Source organism: Centropristis striata, chromosome 9 (assembly GCF_030273125.1).
Source record: "Centropristis striata isolate RG_2023a ecotype Rhode Island chromosome 9, C.striata_1.0, whole genome shotgun sequence".
In the NCBI taxonomy this organism is placed as follows: Eukaryota; Metazoa; Chordata; class Actinopteri; order Perciformes; family Serranidae; genus Centropristis; species Centropristis striata.
The window spans coordinates 22,784,068-22,801,657 of NC_081525.1; the positions used below are offsets into that span (position 1 = coordinate 22,784,068).

Below are 17,590 nucleotides of genomic sequence, written 5' to 3' on the forward strand. Positions count from 1 at the left end.
TACGTCATTTATTTCTCTTAAGTTACATAATTTACACACAGTGTTATTACTATGCCAATAGCCATCCTATGTTACATCATTTTTCAGTGAAATGATCAATAAATGTCATATGTTACACTTTTGGTGAAGTTTTTTGTGTTTCCTGCAAAACTTGAAAAAAATGAGTTAGGCGATTATTTTAACAGGGTGACGATATATCTGGATGGATTGTATGTAAAATTGTAAAATGTTTTTTTTTTACCTTGTTAGAAATACAAAATTTATGAGGTAAAAGCCATGTTTTTTTCCAATGTATGTCTTCCAAATGTGAGTTCCAATAAAACTTTGTTCTTCAAATGTTATTGTTATCCTAGCCAACTTGACGCAGCTTGATAAAGTACTACAAAAATGGCGTCTGAAACTGGCCAGGAGGGGGTCCCAAATTTTATAGGTGACCTAATCTAAGCCTGAGATCCGGAATGTAACTATTTTTGGAAGTATGCTTTTATACAAGTCCGCACACATTTACAGACTTTCCGCATGCGGTTGTAATATCAGGGGAGGCCGATATCAGGACATTTCCACCGGAAGTTCCGATGTCGTGTCGGTGTTTCACCGGCGACGCAGACACCACTGTGGGTCTTCGGCCGGGAAAAAGCGCCAACTGCTGCTGAGCCGTGCGAACCCTAAAACACTGTAAATGGCTCCAAGACTGGATATCCTGTGAAAATATTAAATTTAAACCTGGAATGACTCATTTCGGTAAGAGCAGAAAAGCTGAGGACACTTTAGAGGGTTAGTTTCGTTTAAGTTATTAGTTAGAAACGGCGTGCTGTCTGTTTATCTCCTCCCACTGCTTTGACCCAGTTTAGTCGCTACGCTGTCTGCAAAGTGCATTTTGTTGTCGCCATTTGCTTCTTCGTAGACAACTCCTAACACTAACCAGGTAACCGTTGATAAAGTAAACGGCTCTATTTCACATGTGGAGGGAAGCGATGCTAACAAGAGCGATACCACTAAGTTAGCGTTAGCCGGCTAACATGTTATGTAACTCGTTGTTCAGTGGGTAACAGCACTGAAAAAAATTGGAGTGACATTTACTTAAAAAAAGCGAGGCAAGTTTTTCCACACAGAAAATATTTGTAATCTTTAATCGAGTAATATTTATTTAATAGAACCGCTTAATTTTTATGAAAATACACAAGTAAATTGCAGATAAACTGATGTCCCTCAATTACATTTTACTTGGAAATATCAACTAATTAAGCCAATGAACTGGTTTAGTGAATATTACTTGGAACAAATGATTCAATTTACATACTAAACTGAGCACACATAATAACAAACAATCACTATGTAATGCACTACATGAAAAACTGCTATTTTAAAGTAAAAGCACTGAATTCGTATTTCTTTTAAGAATTTATATAGATGATTGAAATAATAATTATAGGGTAAAAAAAAAAATCCCTTTTTTTTAGTGAGGGATGGACTTAGTGAACCAGAGCTGCCTACGTTGAATTTCGTCACCCTGTTAAAATAATCGCCTAAGTCATTTTTTTCCAAGTTTTGCAGGAAACACAAAACAACTTCACCAAAAGTGTAACATATGACATTAATTGATAATTTCACTCAAAAAGGATGTGACATAGGATGGCTATTGGCATAGTAATAACACTGTGTGTAAATTATGTAACTTAAGAGAAATAAATGACGTAGGCAGTTTTTTGAACATGCCTTTGTGATTTAAGCAAGATATGGTAACACTTTATTTTGAAGGTGTCACACAAGCCTGTCAGAAAGATGACATGACAAGTATCATGAGCATTAATGTTACTTTAAATGTTACTTTAAAGTGTCTTCAGTCACAAAGGCATGTTCAAAAATTGCCTAAGTCACATTTTATTTTGACTTAGGCATAATAAATCCGCTTAAGTCACACACTTGACATAGGCCATTATCTTAAAGGGGTAAAATCACATGATCTGATCAACTGAGGATGTAGGCGATTTTACCATAGGTGGCCGGCGTCATGAGGAGGTGATTTAGACAAAAAATGACTTAGGCGATTATTTTAACAGTGTGACGAGTTATCTCGCTAACTTGGTTTTAGTTACATAACTTCGCAGTGTTCACTTAAGTGCGTAGTTACTTTCGTTTGTCGTTACACTGTGATGGCGCCATGAAATTAAATGCTGTGTTTCTTCTTCTCGCCAGTGAGGTGCGCTGTTGTATCTCTGTAGAGTGAAAACCCTCAAGGTACCGGGGGTAAATAAAAAGATGCCAGGTCTGCAGGGGGAAAATGTTGTGGCGACAATGGGGAGCCCTGTCAGGAGGAATAAACTGTCTCTGAAGTTCCTCCAGAAGAAAGAAACTAAACGGGCGCTGGATTTCTCTGAACCTCAGGCAGATGAGACCCAAGCAGTTGAGCAAGTGGAGCCTGAGGACAGGTGGGTCTGTTCTGTCTGTCAGTTTGTGATTTATTTGGGGTCATGGAAAGTTCAAAACACTGCTTTATTACCCGACTTTGTTGAAGAGTAGTGTGTCTAACTATGTTGTAGTCCTCCAAAACATGCCAGCAAGGCATTCTCTCACATTTCACACAATGGCTATGTAGACGAGTATCTTATGTTTTGATATTTGGATATTTGGATAGAAATGCATCCTTATTTTCCTTAAGTCACTGTCTCTATGCTCTTGAAAATCAGAACTTTAAAAACATTATCTTCTCATTTAGGGCATGACCAAAATCTTTTATACCAATAAAGGTAACTTTGATATCTTATCTTGATAGTGATGGAATACAATATTTCATGTTTTTGATAATAGATATATATATATATAACAACTTGGTAAAGCATATTCTTGTATATAGTACTCTACATTCTATGTTAGAAAAACCACACTTCTATGGATCGCTCCAGTTTTGCTTGGGTATCCAAATGACATAAATATCAGCTTCTTCTTTTTTTGACATTGAGATAGAAGTGATATAGAAGAACATATAATGACATTTTTATATAGTTTTGACTATATACACGTCGTCATATTGCCAGTCCTATTACATGTAGCCTTTTAATAATTTTTCACCCATTACATTTCTGGGAAAAGGAGAGCTAAATATGTGGTTATAAACCAGATGAGGCGGATAATCCAAACTAATACTTAAAGGGATGCTTTGAAACCCATTCAAGGCAATGTATGATCAGAAACATGATGCTGCTTGATCAGCTATACACTTACTCAGAAAGCTTGGATGATATAGATACTCATGGCCAGGCAGTACTTCAGTAATACAGCTGATCACATACAATCATGTTTTGTGTCAGTAATCACCCATGGACAACCTTACACATGTGCTGTCCTCCTCCTTTTTGAGATGACAATACATTGAAGGATATATTCATCTGACAAAACAAAAACTGGAATTGTAATAATGGGTCCTTGAAAAGTCATGGAAAAGTTTTGATATTTTGTCCATGAACGTGTGTGGCAACCCTGTATTTGTGAATAGTTTGGTTTAATGTTATGTACATCACTGGTAAATGATGTAAGCCAGTGAAACTACTAGCATCAAAACAAATAACTAGTAGGTGATGATATTTCTTTTTTAAAATTTTGAAACAATGTTTTCTTCTTGGCTCTTTAGCAGCGGTGATCAGGTGGTCCCCGATCCTACATTGCCAGCATCACCTGGCTTTCTCCTCTCATCTGAGAAGAGAGACACCTTGGTGCCATTTGTGGGCCTGAACAACTTGGGCAACACCTGCTATTTGAACAGCATTTTACAGGTAGGTCCTCGTGAGATAGAATAGATATATCTATAGGAGAGGGCAACTCATCATTTAGACTGAAGGCCTGTTGATGGTTAAAAAAATAATACAATTTCGCCGACAAAGGCCCATTATAGGCAGTAACATTTTTATTTTTTATAAAATGTTTTTATATGTGGTTGAGTCAAATATTGTCTGGTAAATCCCCAGTACTAGTTTCCAGAACTAAATTCCAGCTGCTGCTGCTTATCCAGGTTGTTCATTGGTATCTCTCATGTTTTGACTGAGTTTTAAGTCTATATTGTATAAAAATGTCTTTAAAGGTTTTAAGCAAACCCTGCAGAAAACCTGTTTAATTGTCACTCACAGACAAATGAAACGTGTTTTGTTAACAAACATTTATGTTCATGCATGTCCAAAAAGTGTCACTTGTTTGTGTCTTTCATGTGACATTTGGCAGTGACATCCTGCCAAGAAAGTTTCATTTAGGAACTATTTTGATACTGAGTTTTCTGTGCTGATAAACTTCTTGTCATTATTTAAATATGATGATTAATTGATGTATGATACCTCCTGCAGGTGCTCTACTATTGCCCAGGGCTCAGAGAAGGCATAAAGAAACTTTACAACCTGTCTAAAAGAAAAGACAACCCAAAGGAAGAAATTGATAAAAGCGAAGAGGTTGGTGCAATGCAAAATGTATCTTAATTTTATAGAGTTTACATCTGCAAACAATAGCTTTAGAAACACAACTGATATAGAAATTGTTAGCTGTACATTAGAGTACAAGACTGTCTGAGCTTGATAATTAGTAGATATGAAGGTGAAATTCAATGACGTCTTTTGTTTTACTAATTTTGTGTTTCATTTCTCAGCAGTCAGAAGCCATCGCTGAGTCTTTGCCAGCTCACATTGAGCTCCTTGGGAGCTTCAACAGTATGATAACATCAGTGGAGCAGCTGCAGTACAGCTTCCTGTTAGATCCTAGCAGCTTTGGTGAAGGAGACCTCGCCACGCCACCTCGAAAAATACTTCACACACTGAGGTATTTGATTTAATCAATGTACACACCACACTCTCAGGCAATGATGTAGTCATTTTGAATTATTAATTGTGCTAGTTGCCTGTATAAATAATGAATTCAGGAGTAAGGTAGCTTATTTCTACCCAAATTAGTAACTAATGTAGGACCAAACTGCTTTTTCTGTTTCCGAAAAATCAACAAGTTTGTGCACAATGTACAGTACGGATCGGATGTCTTTCCTGAAACTTGTTTAAGAAACATTTTTCTTAAAATGCCCTTTTCTGTTATCATTCATTGTCCAGTCTTTTTTATGAAACATCCATCTACAAAGTTCAAGGTTTTTATTTGTCATAACACATAACAATTGGATAGAAGAAGTCTCCAACAAAGCCAATAATACAAGACCACACAAGTTAACACCAAATGTCAGACAGTAATTGCAATGAAAAGACAGGAATGAAGTGAATGCATATTATATACATTTACATATTATATACATTTTGTGTAAGATGTAAACAGGACTGCAGAAAATGTACAATATGCATAGCATATAGAGTTTCGTGTGTGTGTGTATATATATATATATATATATATATATAATGTACACACACACGCATCTCGACCAATGTCAGCTGGGATGGGCTCCCCAAACCAGGAAGCTGGAGCAGGCAAATATAATATTTTGTATCTGTAGTCACTGATGAATCATCAAAATAACTTCAGAGAAATCCATCAGTGAACTAATTGTGCTCTATGTGTGTTGCAGGCAACTGAACCCCATGTATGAAGGCTTTCTTCAGCATGATGCCCAGGAGGTGCTGCAGTGCATCCTGGGATATATCCAAGAGGCTTGTGACACCATCAGAAAGGAACAGGAGCTGGAGAGCGAGGATGCTGTGCAGACAGAGGTTACTGGGAAGACGGAGAATAAACTTGAGAACGGTGTGGATTTGTGTTCCCGCAGTTCTGAGACAGAATCCAAAACTTCCACAGAAGAGGACGGCCAAGTCAGTGGCAAGAGAAAGAGCGACACTGAAGTGGGAAATGCCAAAAAGAAGCCAAAATCAGTCAAGTCCAAGAACTCTGATGCTGAAGACAATAAACCTCTCACTCGCTCTAAAAGGAAGTCCTCCAGCGACATCACGACGGACAACAGTCGAGACAGAAATGGAGAAGAGGAGGAAGGGAAGAAGAAACTGAATGGGGAGGAGGAAAAAGGTAGTGACGGTGAAAAGGCATCTAAAGAGGCAGATGGGAAAAGAAAGAAGAGGTCTAAACTGAGCTGGCTGAAGCCTTCTGGGAAACAGCCGAGTATCTTCTCCAAGTTCCTCAGCGTGGGGAAGATCAGCTCGGCAAAGACCCAAAACAAACCAGAACAGCAAAATGAACCGACTGACGAGCAAAGTCCAAATGAGAAGACCAGTAAGAAGAGATCACCGCCAAACATGGCTGAAAACAAGAAGGAAGTAAAACATGAAGGTATGAGATTATTACTGCAAGAGAAATGGTATATGTGCAGTATGAATGTAAGATAACTTTATTTAGTAAAATAAAGTCGGATCTAATTTGTCAGTTGCAAGAAATAAAGAATTCATTAAGTGGAGTTGATAAATGTCAACTGAAAGGTTTTTAATTAATGAAGAAATTAGAGGCCATTAATCATTTTATGGTTGCAAAGTGGGGAAGTGATTTATAAATGAAATGCATTATTATACATTTCCATGCTTACCGTATTTAATTTTCATTCAAGAGGTCATTCGTTTTCGCTAAATTTAGCTTTTAAAAAGTTCAAATGTGATCTTTATTCATAACGTTGACATTGAAATTTTAAATCAACATTCAAATGCGGCACTGCATATTTTTTGGTCTATTCCTTCTTTCTTTCCGTTATTTCTGCACAGTTGCAGATAAAGATAATGCTTGACTAATAGTTATAATCTATTGCCATAAGTAGCGTGTAGGATTGTTTCTGACCTGTGTGATCATATGTTTCCAATAACTTCTCAACACCAAAGTCAAAATGTGATTGAATGATTTCCAAAAATCATGTTTCATTTTTTTAAGTGAGTTTTTAACTGCAGTGAAGTTTTTTTTAAAGGTTTTTTTCGCCAACAATTATGAAATGAAGCAAAATATGTTTGTTCTCCCACTTGCCACACACAAAGGGAGGCATGCACCTTTATTAACAGGGTTATGTAGAAGCAAACAGCACCATACATTTATATAACCATATTCATTAAAAAGCAACTCATGAATCACTTTAATCAAACTGACATTCAAAGCACTGGATTTAATGTCTGCAAAATCAGACCGCATCAGTAGTTTATGTGATGTCAGACATAAAATGCAGCTCTGTTTCTGTTTTATCCAGAGGGTCTGGACCTGGACCTGATGGAGCACTTGTTCCAGGGCCGACTGGTTCTGAGGACTCGCTGTTTGGAATGTGAGAGCTTCACAGAGAGAAGAGAAGACTTCCAGGACATCAGTGTCCCAGTGCTCGATGACGAACCCAGCAGCCCAGGCGACCTCTCTGAAAGTGAGGACTTTTACTGAGAACTACCATATAGCAACCCACACCTGGTCCCTGTACCAGGACTCATTAAAAGTGCAGTACGCATATGTTGTTGTAAACACTTTGTGTAATGTAGATAAGTATTTTACTTAATGACTATACAGTGCAGTTTTTCATTACATTGTCACCTACCATTTTTTCCCACATCAAGATGCAGGTGAAAGAGACACATAATTAATTAAATGATATGTGACATCCTCTCTCTTCACAGTCTCTCCTGATCCCAAACCAGAGCTGAAGACTCTGAAATGGGCCATCGCCCAGTTTGCTTCGGTGGAGCGCATCGTTGGGGAGGACAAATACTTCTGTGAGACCTGTCATCATTACACGGAGGCTGAGAGAAGTCTGCTGTTTGACAAAACGCCTGAAGTGATCACCATTCATCTGAAACGCTTCTCTGCCAACACTTTGGAGTGAGTTGATTTTTTTTTTCTGAGGGCTTCATGGGTATGCTTTAGACAGTTTCCCAACTTTTTTGAATTGGGAATGTATGCTGTGGAATTTTAGCATGTTTTATAGCAAACGTTTTTATGGCCATTTATTTGACAAACTATTAAAATGATCAAGGTACTTAATAGACCAATTTACTGTTTACCAACAATGATGACATATTTTGTGGGCGTAGCCTAACTGGTGGCAGAAAGGGACAGTTAGCTGCTGAAAAAATTGACTATTTTTTTACAAGAATCGACATACTATATAGTATGACTTTTTGAGGTGGTCATTTTTGTACATCCAATTATATGGTGGGTTTTTTTTCGCTATCTTTGGACAAACTATACTACCACATGCAGACAAAAAATGCACAAAATGGGTCAATTATAGGCATTTTAAAATTTGACAATTTTTTGACAAAAATCGACCTGCTATATAGTATTACTTTTTTTGAGGGGGTAATTTTTGGACATCCCATAATGTTTTTCTGTCATTTCTGACCATATTATTGCTTAAAATGGGTCAAGTATAGTCTGGTGATACATATTAGAGCATAAGAGTATTAACATACTAACCCTAACCCTAAAGTATGGCATTTGTGGATATACTACAGATTACACTGACAGATTGACATTCTTAGACAAATCCTGGTGTAGCATAGGAAAAGAACGAGGAATGCCTCACCTAAATTATGAATTGTCATCTCAAATACAGACACATGAGCATGGTACATATGTTATTCCTCCCTATCATGGATAGTAACTCATCACATGTTTGTTTTCTAGCTTGGACCCATATGCAGGTCTGTCAAAAGTGAACACTCCCTTGCAGACCCCTTTGACCTTGTCTCTGGAGGAGTGGTGCACCCGGCCATCATCTACAAAGGGTCAACACTATCAGCTGTTTGCCGTGGTCATGCACAGTGGCATCACCATCAGCAGCGGCCACTACACCGCCTACGTCCGCATGTCCGATCTGAAAGATGTGAAGCTCTGGCTGCATGACACAAAGGACACGGAGGAGGAGGAGAAGGAAAGAAAAGAGGTGAAAGAAGTAGTGCCAGACTATGATGATGGAGAGGTGTCTTTCAGCCTGAACACAAGAGGACGGAGAGGTGCGAGTTTGGCTGGCAGCAAAACGAAGAAGCTGTCAGAGGGTGGGGTTGGACTCTTGGGAGGCCAGAGGAGTCTGTCAAGTTGTGACCTTGGGAGTAGCAGCAGCAAACGCACAGAAAAAGCGGCCAGCAGCGGATCAACAGAGGGATCCCAACGGAGGAAACCCGTCAACAGCCTCGGACAAAAAAACAAAGCAGGAGAGGTCACATCTACGACCTCCTGTGGCGACGTGGAGGCCACAGAGCAGAAGGCTTTGAACAGCCTCCTTGAATATGAGGGCAAGTGGCTCCTGTTTGATGACTCTGAGGTGCGTTTGTTTGAGGAGGAGGATTTCCTGCGAGCCTGCTCCCCTGAGATGTGCTCCTCATCGACACCTTACCTTCTGTTTTACAGGAGGATGCCTGAACCTGGATGCTAACATGAACACCAGAGCCGCTGTGGACTATTTTTGACATTGCCAAAAATACAGTGGCTGCCATATTAGCACCTGAACTGAAGACACTTTTTACAGATCAGTCTCGTCTCAATGTGGGATCAAGGCTGTGTTGACCTTCTCACCTCAGAGATGTCCACAAGCCAGTTAAGGTTCAAAGTCATATTTTTAGAAATACTCAGACCAATGGGGATTTTATTTTTATTTTAAGTGTTCTGGAGACTCTTTTTTTTGGGATGTGACTCTGTTAAACAAGTTACATGTCTTTTTTTTCTGTCTGAACTGTTATTTCTTAGATACTTTTTCTGTCATTGTCTGCAACACGTCCTATTTGTTGTAAATGTTTCTCAGATATTGAGCTATCATTCTTTTCACGAATTGGAAAAGCACTTTTGAACTAAAAACTTACGGACAGAAAATGCTAAATGTTGGAGAATGTCTTACTTTTCTATAAACCATTAACTTGCATTTACGAGAAACTGTTTTAGTGCTGTGTATGTTTGGAATAGATTGCTCTACTAAATGCCAATATAAGAGCCAAATATCCTTTCCATTTGCAAAGCAATACAGAATAAGCTTCATGAGGTCAGAGAACTGTACACTGCAGATTGTTTTTCCTGCAATATTTTCTGTAGTTTATGTCCAATCATGGTTTCAGGGATTGAATCAGTAATTATTTTGCTTAGTGAGCAATACTTATTAAGGGGCATATTCAGCTATTTCAGTATAAATCAACAACAGCCTCAATAAATGTATCCATGTTAAACTATCTCATTTCAGCTGTAATTATATTAATGTTGGCAGGTTAATTCTATAAGCAATAAAGTTTTTACCTTCACATGTCCTCTGTGGCGATACTCTTATACCCTAACCACATCCTATTGATTTGTCTCCATCATAACGTTAATCCTACATAAACACATAAGGAAGCAAGGTTATGAGCAAACAGCCAGGTGAACATTAAAATATTTATTTAGTAAAATATTTAAAATAAACAAAACAAAACAACATAAAATTATACAAGGATGTTTAAAGTACCTAACTTTAAAACATTCTTTCAACTAAAAATGATAATAAAGCATCATGATAAATAATGGTACCATTTTTTGCATGTTTTCATTTTTTCCCCCCCGTTTTGAATTACATAAACTTTCAAGTTGTAAAACGCATTGCTACACCGTAATAAAAAAGTGCACACATGAAATTGAATACAGATTTTTGACACAGTACATAATTAAACAGACACCTTGATTTTTAAAACCTTTTCTGCAGACACTTGTCAAAATTTGGCAGAAGAAAGATGTTTTTTGGCACTTTAATTAACTTAAAGTAACTATTTGATCTCAAAGCATTCTTTGTATTCAGATGCTTGTTAGTTTACATCCAGCAGGTTCTGCTGGATTCAAAATAGGAGAATAACCTAATTAGTTCCTGTTTTTGTGGCAGCATAAGGACAAATATGAAGACCTGTCCCCTTGTGTGACAAATGGCGAGCAAAAGTGTTCTAAATGCCAAGGTATCTGTTTAGTCTTAAGATCCACTTGTTCGTCCCTCTGATTGTGTAACAGTTTGTCTGTAAACAAATTAAGACACTGGAATGACGTACCAAGCTGCAACATTTTTAGCCTTTCTTTTAGCACGTTCTCTGAAACACTGACCAACCTTCAAGACACTCCTATTTACAGTCGAGAATAAATTAATATTGCAATTTCTGTTATGTATGCGTGTGTGTGTGTATTATTCTTCATCTTCAAATGTCAAGCTTGCGAAGACTCATTCTGCTGAAGGAATCTCTGGAAATAAAGAGAAAAAATACATGCTTTGATTTAGACAGAAATATCTCATTTTCACTGAACAAGAAAGGGATTTGGTGGATTAACTGGACTTCAAGCCCAATGATTTAGCATGGTGTAGCCTGATATTGGATTGATATTTCCATTTTTTCTGAAAATAAATCAGGCTTGTGAGAATAGCAAGACCACAAGGCTGATGGGACTAAAATATCTGGATTAAAACACAAACACAGAACAGAGACTCAAAGCAGCATCACAAAATGTAGCCCGAAAGTCCCAAACTACCTTGTCAAGCTGTCCGTTTGCTGCATGATTTTTACAGAAGCAAAAACAAAAACTCATTTAATTTCACATCCAACACATTACAGGCTATATGCAGGAATCTTGAAGTTCATTTAATTGCTTTAAGGAACTTTATGATGTCCCTTTCTATGCATTTTAAGATGTCATTGCCACTTTGACTTAAATTATGTGTGCCCTTTTCCTGTGCAGCCCTCTCAAAAACCTCAGAGACCCTGGTATAGTATGCCAAACAGAAGTCATAGTATCATATGTATCACACTATAGTATGCCATATAAATGCCATAGTATAGTAGATTTTCAAAAAATGCTTTTGAATAGAACGTTGATCATCAATAGTATACTATTTCCAAAAATATATATACAGTAGTGTTCAATATAATAGCAGTCCAATGTGACTAACCAGATTAATCCAGGTTTTTAGTATATTTTTTATTGCTACGTGGCAAACAAGGTACCACTAGGTGCAGTAGATTCTCAGAAAACCAACAAGACCCAGCATTCGTGATATGCACGCTCTTAAGGCTGTGCAATTGAAAGGGGTGTGTTAAAAAATAGTGTCTGCTGTTGACTTTACAAACTCAAAACTATTTCGTAAAACGTTTTTCTTTCTAGGATTAAGCAATCGTGATCACTAAACTAATATTTAGTTGTATGACCACAGTTTTTTTATGACTGCTTCACATCTGTGTGGCATGGAGTCAACCAACTTGTGGCACCTTTCAGCTGTTATTCCACTCCAAGATTCTTTAACAACATTCCACAATTCATTTACTTTTCTTGGTTTAGCTTCAGAAACAGCATTTTTGATGTCACCCCACAAGTTCTCAATTGGATTAAGGTCCACTCCATAACATCAATGTTGTTGGTTTGAACCATGATTTTGCTGGTTTACTAGTGTGTTTGAGGTCATTGTCTTGTTGAAACACCCATTTCCATGTCCTCTTCAGCATAAGGCAACACGACCTCTTCAAGTATTTTGTCATATGCAAACTGATCCATGATCCCTGGTATGTGATAAATAGGCCCAACACCATAGTAGGAGAAACATCACCACTTACAGGTAACCCGTGTCTCTGGCTTTGCTCTCCATTTTAAAGCATTGGAGATCATTTTAGCTGAACAGTCTATAATTGTTTGCACCTTTTTATAAGTTTTCCCCTCTCCAATCAACTTTTTAATCAAAGTACGCTGTTCCTCTGAACAATGTCTTGAACGACCCATTTTCCTCAGGCTTTCAAAGAGAAATGCATGTTCAACAAGTGCTGGCTTCATCCTTAAATAGCGGCCACCTGATTCACTCCTGTTTTTTCACAAAATTGATGACCTCACTGCTATTTTTTTAACACACCCCTTTCAACTAATTGCCCAATTGCACAGCCTTAAGAACGTGCATATCACGAATGCTGGGTTTTGTTGGTTTTCTGAGAATCTACTGCACCTACTGGTACCTTGTTTGCCATGTAGCAATAAAAAAAATATACTAAAAACCTGGATTAATCTGGTTAGTCACATTGGACTGCTATTATTTTGAACACTACTGTATAAACCCCTCACTAAATATAGTAAGACGAAAATTGTGAAATAACAAAAAAACGACCGTAGAGAATGCCTTAAAACATTGTATAGGATTGTATGTTGTTCATGGTAGTAGTATACTATGTAAAATTACAGAAAAACAACATATTATAGGATGTAAAAAAATTGGGGAAAACCCCCATCATGCATGACTTAATATGGTGTTTTTTTAACTATTTTTGGACAAACTTTACTACCACATGTACCAACAGACTATAATTAACCCCCCAAAATCGGCATCCTATATATTATGACTTTTTTTGAGGGGCTCATTTTTGGACATCCCATAATATGGTGTATATGTTATATATTATGCTCAAAACAGACATATATAATAATAATTGACCCATTTTAAGCCTTTTTAGGCATTTTAAAATTTTACCCTTTTTGACAAAAATCAACAAATGATTTTTTTTGAGGGGGGTCATTTTTGGACATCGCATAATATGGTGTTTTTCGCTATTTTGGACACATGTATCAACAGACTACAATCGACCAATATAAGGTATTTTAAGGAATTTTAAAATTTGAGAATTTTTGACAAAAATTGACATACTATAGTATGATGTCATAATATAGTAAGTCGTTTCAAAAAATGCCATAAACAAAAAAGTTTTTAAAAATTATATAAAAATGCCATATTTTAATGTCACAGTATAGTATGCCCTCAGATGGTATACTATGCTATAAAAATGTCATAGTATATGTCAATAAAATGTTTTATTAAAAAGTCACCCCTGTATCACGTACACACACACACACACACACAAAGTGCCCCTGTTCAGTCCTACCTGTGTGAGTTGACTTGCAGTACAGGTTTATAAAGCTGTGGGATCTTTCTGTTGATGAGCGGCTGCAGCGCTTCCTTCAGCCGGTGATAGTTCCTCTCCAGCTCCCTCTGGTACTCCTTCTGGTCTGGACCAATCAGGCTCTTATTCTTACGCAGGGCATCTTCACACCTTTGGCAGGGAAAATACTGGCATGTCATACATACTTTTTCATACATGAGAGAAGACAACTGCTCGTTTTGCACAGAAATCAACATGAACACACTATATGCTCTAATGTCAGCAGTTTTTCGACAAATTTTAAAAATATTTCTCATTTTTGGAGAATTTTCTCTTTTTTTTAGATATGGGTCACAAAATTTACAGATTCCTTCCACATTATTTTGAGCTCGACTAATATGTTCACTTATTCACAGGTATGTGGAGTCATAATTCACAGTCCATACCTCTTTGTGAAGTCTTTGAAGCAGAGCCGTAGCTTATTGTGGTGTCTGTACAGCTTTGGGTCACTGGGAATCTCTGACAGGAACACCTGAGCCACCTCCAGAGGACCCTAAGGAGAAAAGATAATGAATATTCATCTACAACTTATCCATATTTATAGTAATACTTTTTCCTTTTTTCTTATGGGCATCTTTCTTGTCAGGCATCTTATCCCGATGTAACAATGCAAATAAATCTGTCATTAAATATATAACAGATATGTTAGAAGTTTACCTGGTTGACGGTTGTGCCCACTGATCCCTGTAGGACCATCTGCAGCATCTTTGCATCAGCAGGGTCCTGGTGGGTGGCAAAGGCCAGCTCCTGAGTCTTCTTCTGCATGTCCTCAATTGCCACCTCAATGGGTGTCGATATAATCTAAAACAGGACAGAAACAAGTGGTTTTAATGATCAGGGTGCCCAGTAAGAGTTGGATAAAACAGCACTCTTTTATTACCAACTAATCTCCAGAATATTATCCTTTCACAGGTGGAGATGGGACATTGTATATTGTTTTGCACAAATAATAAAACTTGTGAATCCCTATTGATGGTTTGGTTGGCTGTCTGAGAAGAAATCAAGACTTAGATGTTTTCTGTGAAGTGGACGTGAAGTGTTCACACACCTCCTCTTTGTGGATGATGTTGATGCGTGTCTTGATGTAAGGGAAAGCGTGGGAGGTGGTGAGGATGGTCTTGCGTTTGTACTGTTCGTGCAGGTCCCCGTGGGCCCGCCCATCCAGAGTGAAAGGAGTGCAATAGACGAAACGTCGCAAGTTGTAGTTCTTGTCGAAGTAAGTGATGCGGTCCTTCATCTCGTACGTGTCGAAGTACGGCTCAACGTATGTGATCTGGATGAATGCCTGCAGAAAAAAAGATAGAGTTATCCCTCTGATAAAATCTCAAATAAAATTACTTGACCGCATTCAGGAATTCCATCCACTTATCCAACAATGTAGGAATGTACACAATGCATCTGACATTGACCTTATTTGGGTCCAACTTGCACTTGTCCACAGGGTTGGAGTCCTTAATGACTTCTACCTGCTCCTCTCCAAATCGCTCCCCATAGAAACCCTGAGAAGAAACGTAGCACACAGCCTCATTGATTCTTAGCAGATGAGTAAAGAAATTAAAAAAAAAAAAGGAATCATGGTATAACAGGAGAATCTAGAGGTGCCATGGTGGTTTTTACCTCTAGCCTGTGAGAGATTTCCGCCAGCTTTGTGATAGCAGGCTCTTTGTACACAAACTCCTGCTCGTCCAAGTCGCCAAATTTTGAACCGTAAATTCCAACTCTGAAGTACGTACCAAACATCCTCTTTCCATCCTGCGAGCAGAGGGAGAGAAATGTTAGCGCCGAGCAGGAATAAGAATTAAAAATTCATATAAGAACGAGTTCATTTTATTTTCCAGGATAAAAAGACTTTTAAAAGCCATTGCCCAAATAAGACACCAGACTGAAATACAGGGCAAACACTAAACTCCCATTTTTTGATAACCACTGTTGGTACATGTAAATAGGCATTTACAACCAAACAATAAGCTTTTTTTTGCTTCATACATCCATTCAACAAAACCACACTTTTTGAGAATGTGCGGTGGTTCATTTAGAGAAATTACAGATAAAAGTGCAACAGCTAGTGTCACCATCTGCACAGCAAACGTATGTGCACCCAGTGTACAAGACCTATATTTAATGAGTTTGTTTTTTCCGTACAGTAGACAGAGGACAGGCAGACAGTGTTTCACTTCACAGAGGGCAAAAGATCAACAAGAAACAACAACCTCTTTTAAAAAGCTAATTTAACAGCCAGAAGAATATTCATGAGTATATTATTCAACAAATTTATATCAACTTTAACCAGAAACGTCTTTTTGCTCAGCTGGTATGTACATATTTTCTGTCTGCTTGTTTTTAGGAAAAATAGGCCAAGCTCAAGGACAAAAACAACAGACAAAGTTGCTAAAAAGAAGCTTTAGATGGCCTAAATTAGCCACAGACGTCACTAGCAGAGACCGAGAAGAAAAGAAACCTTGAGAAAAGTCTCTGCAGAGCAAAAATGGCCACAACTACTTGAAACCTCAACCAAACCACCCTTTGCTATTTTAGAAAGCTTTGCTACAAATCCCAAAACTTTTTTATGCACAGGCATCCAGAAAGCAACTAAACATTTAAGGTCAGAAAACAAAGCAAGTTTTATACAATTGTGTGTGCATGAACGCGTGTTTGTAATTGTAATACATGATAAACGGAGAAGCTGTGGGTAAGTCACAGAGATTATCATGTGTTTTCTGGTAAAAGATCATTAAATAAACACTCTTGGTAACTGCAAACTTGAGGCAAATCATAATCCCCCCCCCCCCCTTGTGTTTCTGTATCAATGCTAATCCAAAAAGAAAATGAACCAGAAATTTAAAGCCCTGAAAACTAAGGAACTTACCACAAGACACAATTAAGTAAAGTGGGAAGGAAGGGTCGGCAACCAGGGAAATCAAAAAGGAGAAAACAGAACAAATTTTAATAAGGATTGGGTTTCTCCAGAGAATTTCAAAAACAACACAAACTGACACACAACAGCAAAAACATCTCCATTGATTTTGAGAAAGAAAATAAAGTCATGTGGAGGATCCAGACCATGCAAAGGCAGACGGTTATGAAGAAAAGACGAAAAGTAAAGTGAGAAAATAAAGACCCATAACCTTCAGAAACACAACATGCACCTTGAGTGCATTTCCAACAGGAACACAGATTGCTCTGTCCAAATCATGCAACAAACCACGAGAACTCAGAGGTTAATACTGTTAACAAAGAACAGAATGGATGAAAAAAAAGTCAGGGGTCGATTTAGTTTTAACCATTAAAAGAAAGGGCAAGAATAATCAAAATCAAAAGGGATAAATCAAGTAATCCTGAGATTACTGTGAGTTGAACCCTCTTGGACCTGACCGCCTCAGGAATTTTGTTCCAACTTCGACCCAATGCAAGTCTGCAACTCTTTGTGTTTGAAAAGACTCATTTAATGGTGTGTGGAAAGAATGACCAATGGCTAAAGCAGGGAGGCTAACAGATAGCCTTCACGTAAAAACAGTGCACTGAAATCGAACCCTGTGGTTGAAGATGAAATGAGATGAAGTGTGACAGCAGACGGTGTCAGTCAATGAGTGTTTTGTGTGACTGACGCACCAGCAGACAGACAGAAGATGAAGACAGGGAGAGTGCGGATTGTGCAGGTGATGCATTCACTGAGACTGAGTCACACACTGTGGCTCCCATGCACAGCCTGCCAACACTGTCACGTTATAAAAACAAAGCTC

At 37.9% G+C, this 17,590-nt stretch overlaps 2 protein-coding genes across 15 annotated transcripts in view; one reads left to right on the top strand and one right to left on the bottom strand.

Annotated features, from left to right (window-relative positions):
• The first annotated feature begins 589 nt into the window (after positions 1 to 589).
• Positions 590 to 9,352, top strand: usp1 (ubiquitin specific peptidase 1). 3 transcript variants are annotated; one of them, XM_059341774.1, is made up of 9 exons: positions 590 to 741; positions 2,197 to 2,429; positions 3,629 to 3,770; positions 4,332 to 4,433; positions 4,628 to 4,797; positions 5,543 to 6,255; positions 7,148 to 7,312; positions 7,560 to 7,761; positions 8,569 to 9,352. In XM_059341774.1, the coding sequence occupies exons 2-9, from the start codon at positions 2,260 to 2,262 to the stop codon at positions 9,314 to 9,316; spliced, it is 2,412 nt and encodes an 803-aa protein (XP_059197757.1). In that variant the 5' UTR covers positions 590 to 741; positions 2,197 to 2,259; the 3' UTR covers positions 9,317 to 9,352. The 3 variants fall into 3 exon arrangements, with proteins under 3 accessions (XP_059197757.1, XP_059197760.1, XP_059197758.1); XM_059341777.1 differs by having other exon boundaries at positions 3,632 to 3,770; XM_059341775.1 differs by lacking the exon at positions 590 to 741 and adding an exon at positions 758 to 774.
• Positions 9,353 to 10,393: 1,041 nt separating this feature from the next.
• The window catches only part of dock7 (dedicator of cytokinesis 7), a 52,115-nt gene continuing 44,918 nt past the window's right edge, over positions 10,394 to 17,590 (bottom strand). For 8 of the 12 annotated variants that reach the window (XM_059341769.1, XM_059341767.1, XM_059341764.1 and 5 more), the window contains 7 exons: positions 15,468 to 15,593; positions 15,260 to 15,349; positions 14,899 to 15,135; positions 14,508 to 14,651; positions 14,237 to 14,343; positions 13,794 to 13,961; positions 10,394 to 11,124 (listed from right to left, as the gene is read on the bottom strand). In XM_059341769.1, the coding sequence (XP_059197752.1) occupies positions 11,082 to 11,124; positions 13,794 to 13,961; positions 14,237 to 14,343; positions 14,508 to 14,651; positions 14,899 to 15,135; positions 15,260 to 15,349; positions 15,468 to 15,593 (915 nt within the window). In that variant the 3' untranslated portion in view covers positions 10,394 to 11,081. Of the gene's footprint in view, positions 11,125 to 11,409; positions 11,430 to 13,793; positions 13,962 to 14,236; positions 14,344 to 14,507; positions 14,652 to 14,898; positions 15,136 to 15,259; positions 15,350 to 15,467; positions 15,603 to 17,590 lie in introns of all 12 variants that reach the window. The other 4 variants (XM_059341770.1, XM_059341773.1, XM_059341763.1 and 1 more) reach the window with 2 other exon arrangements.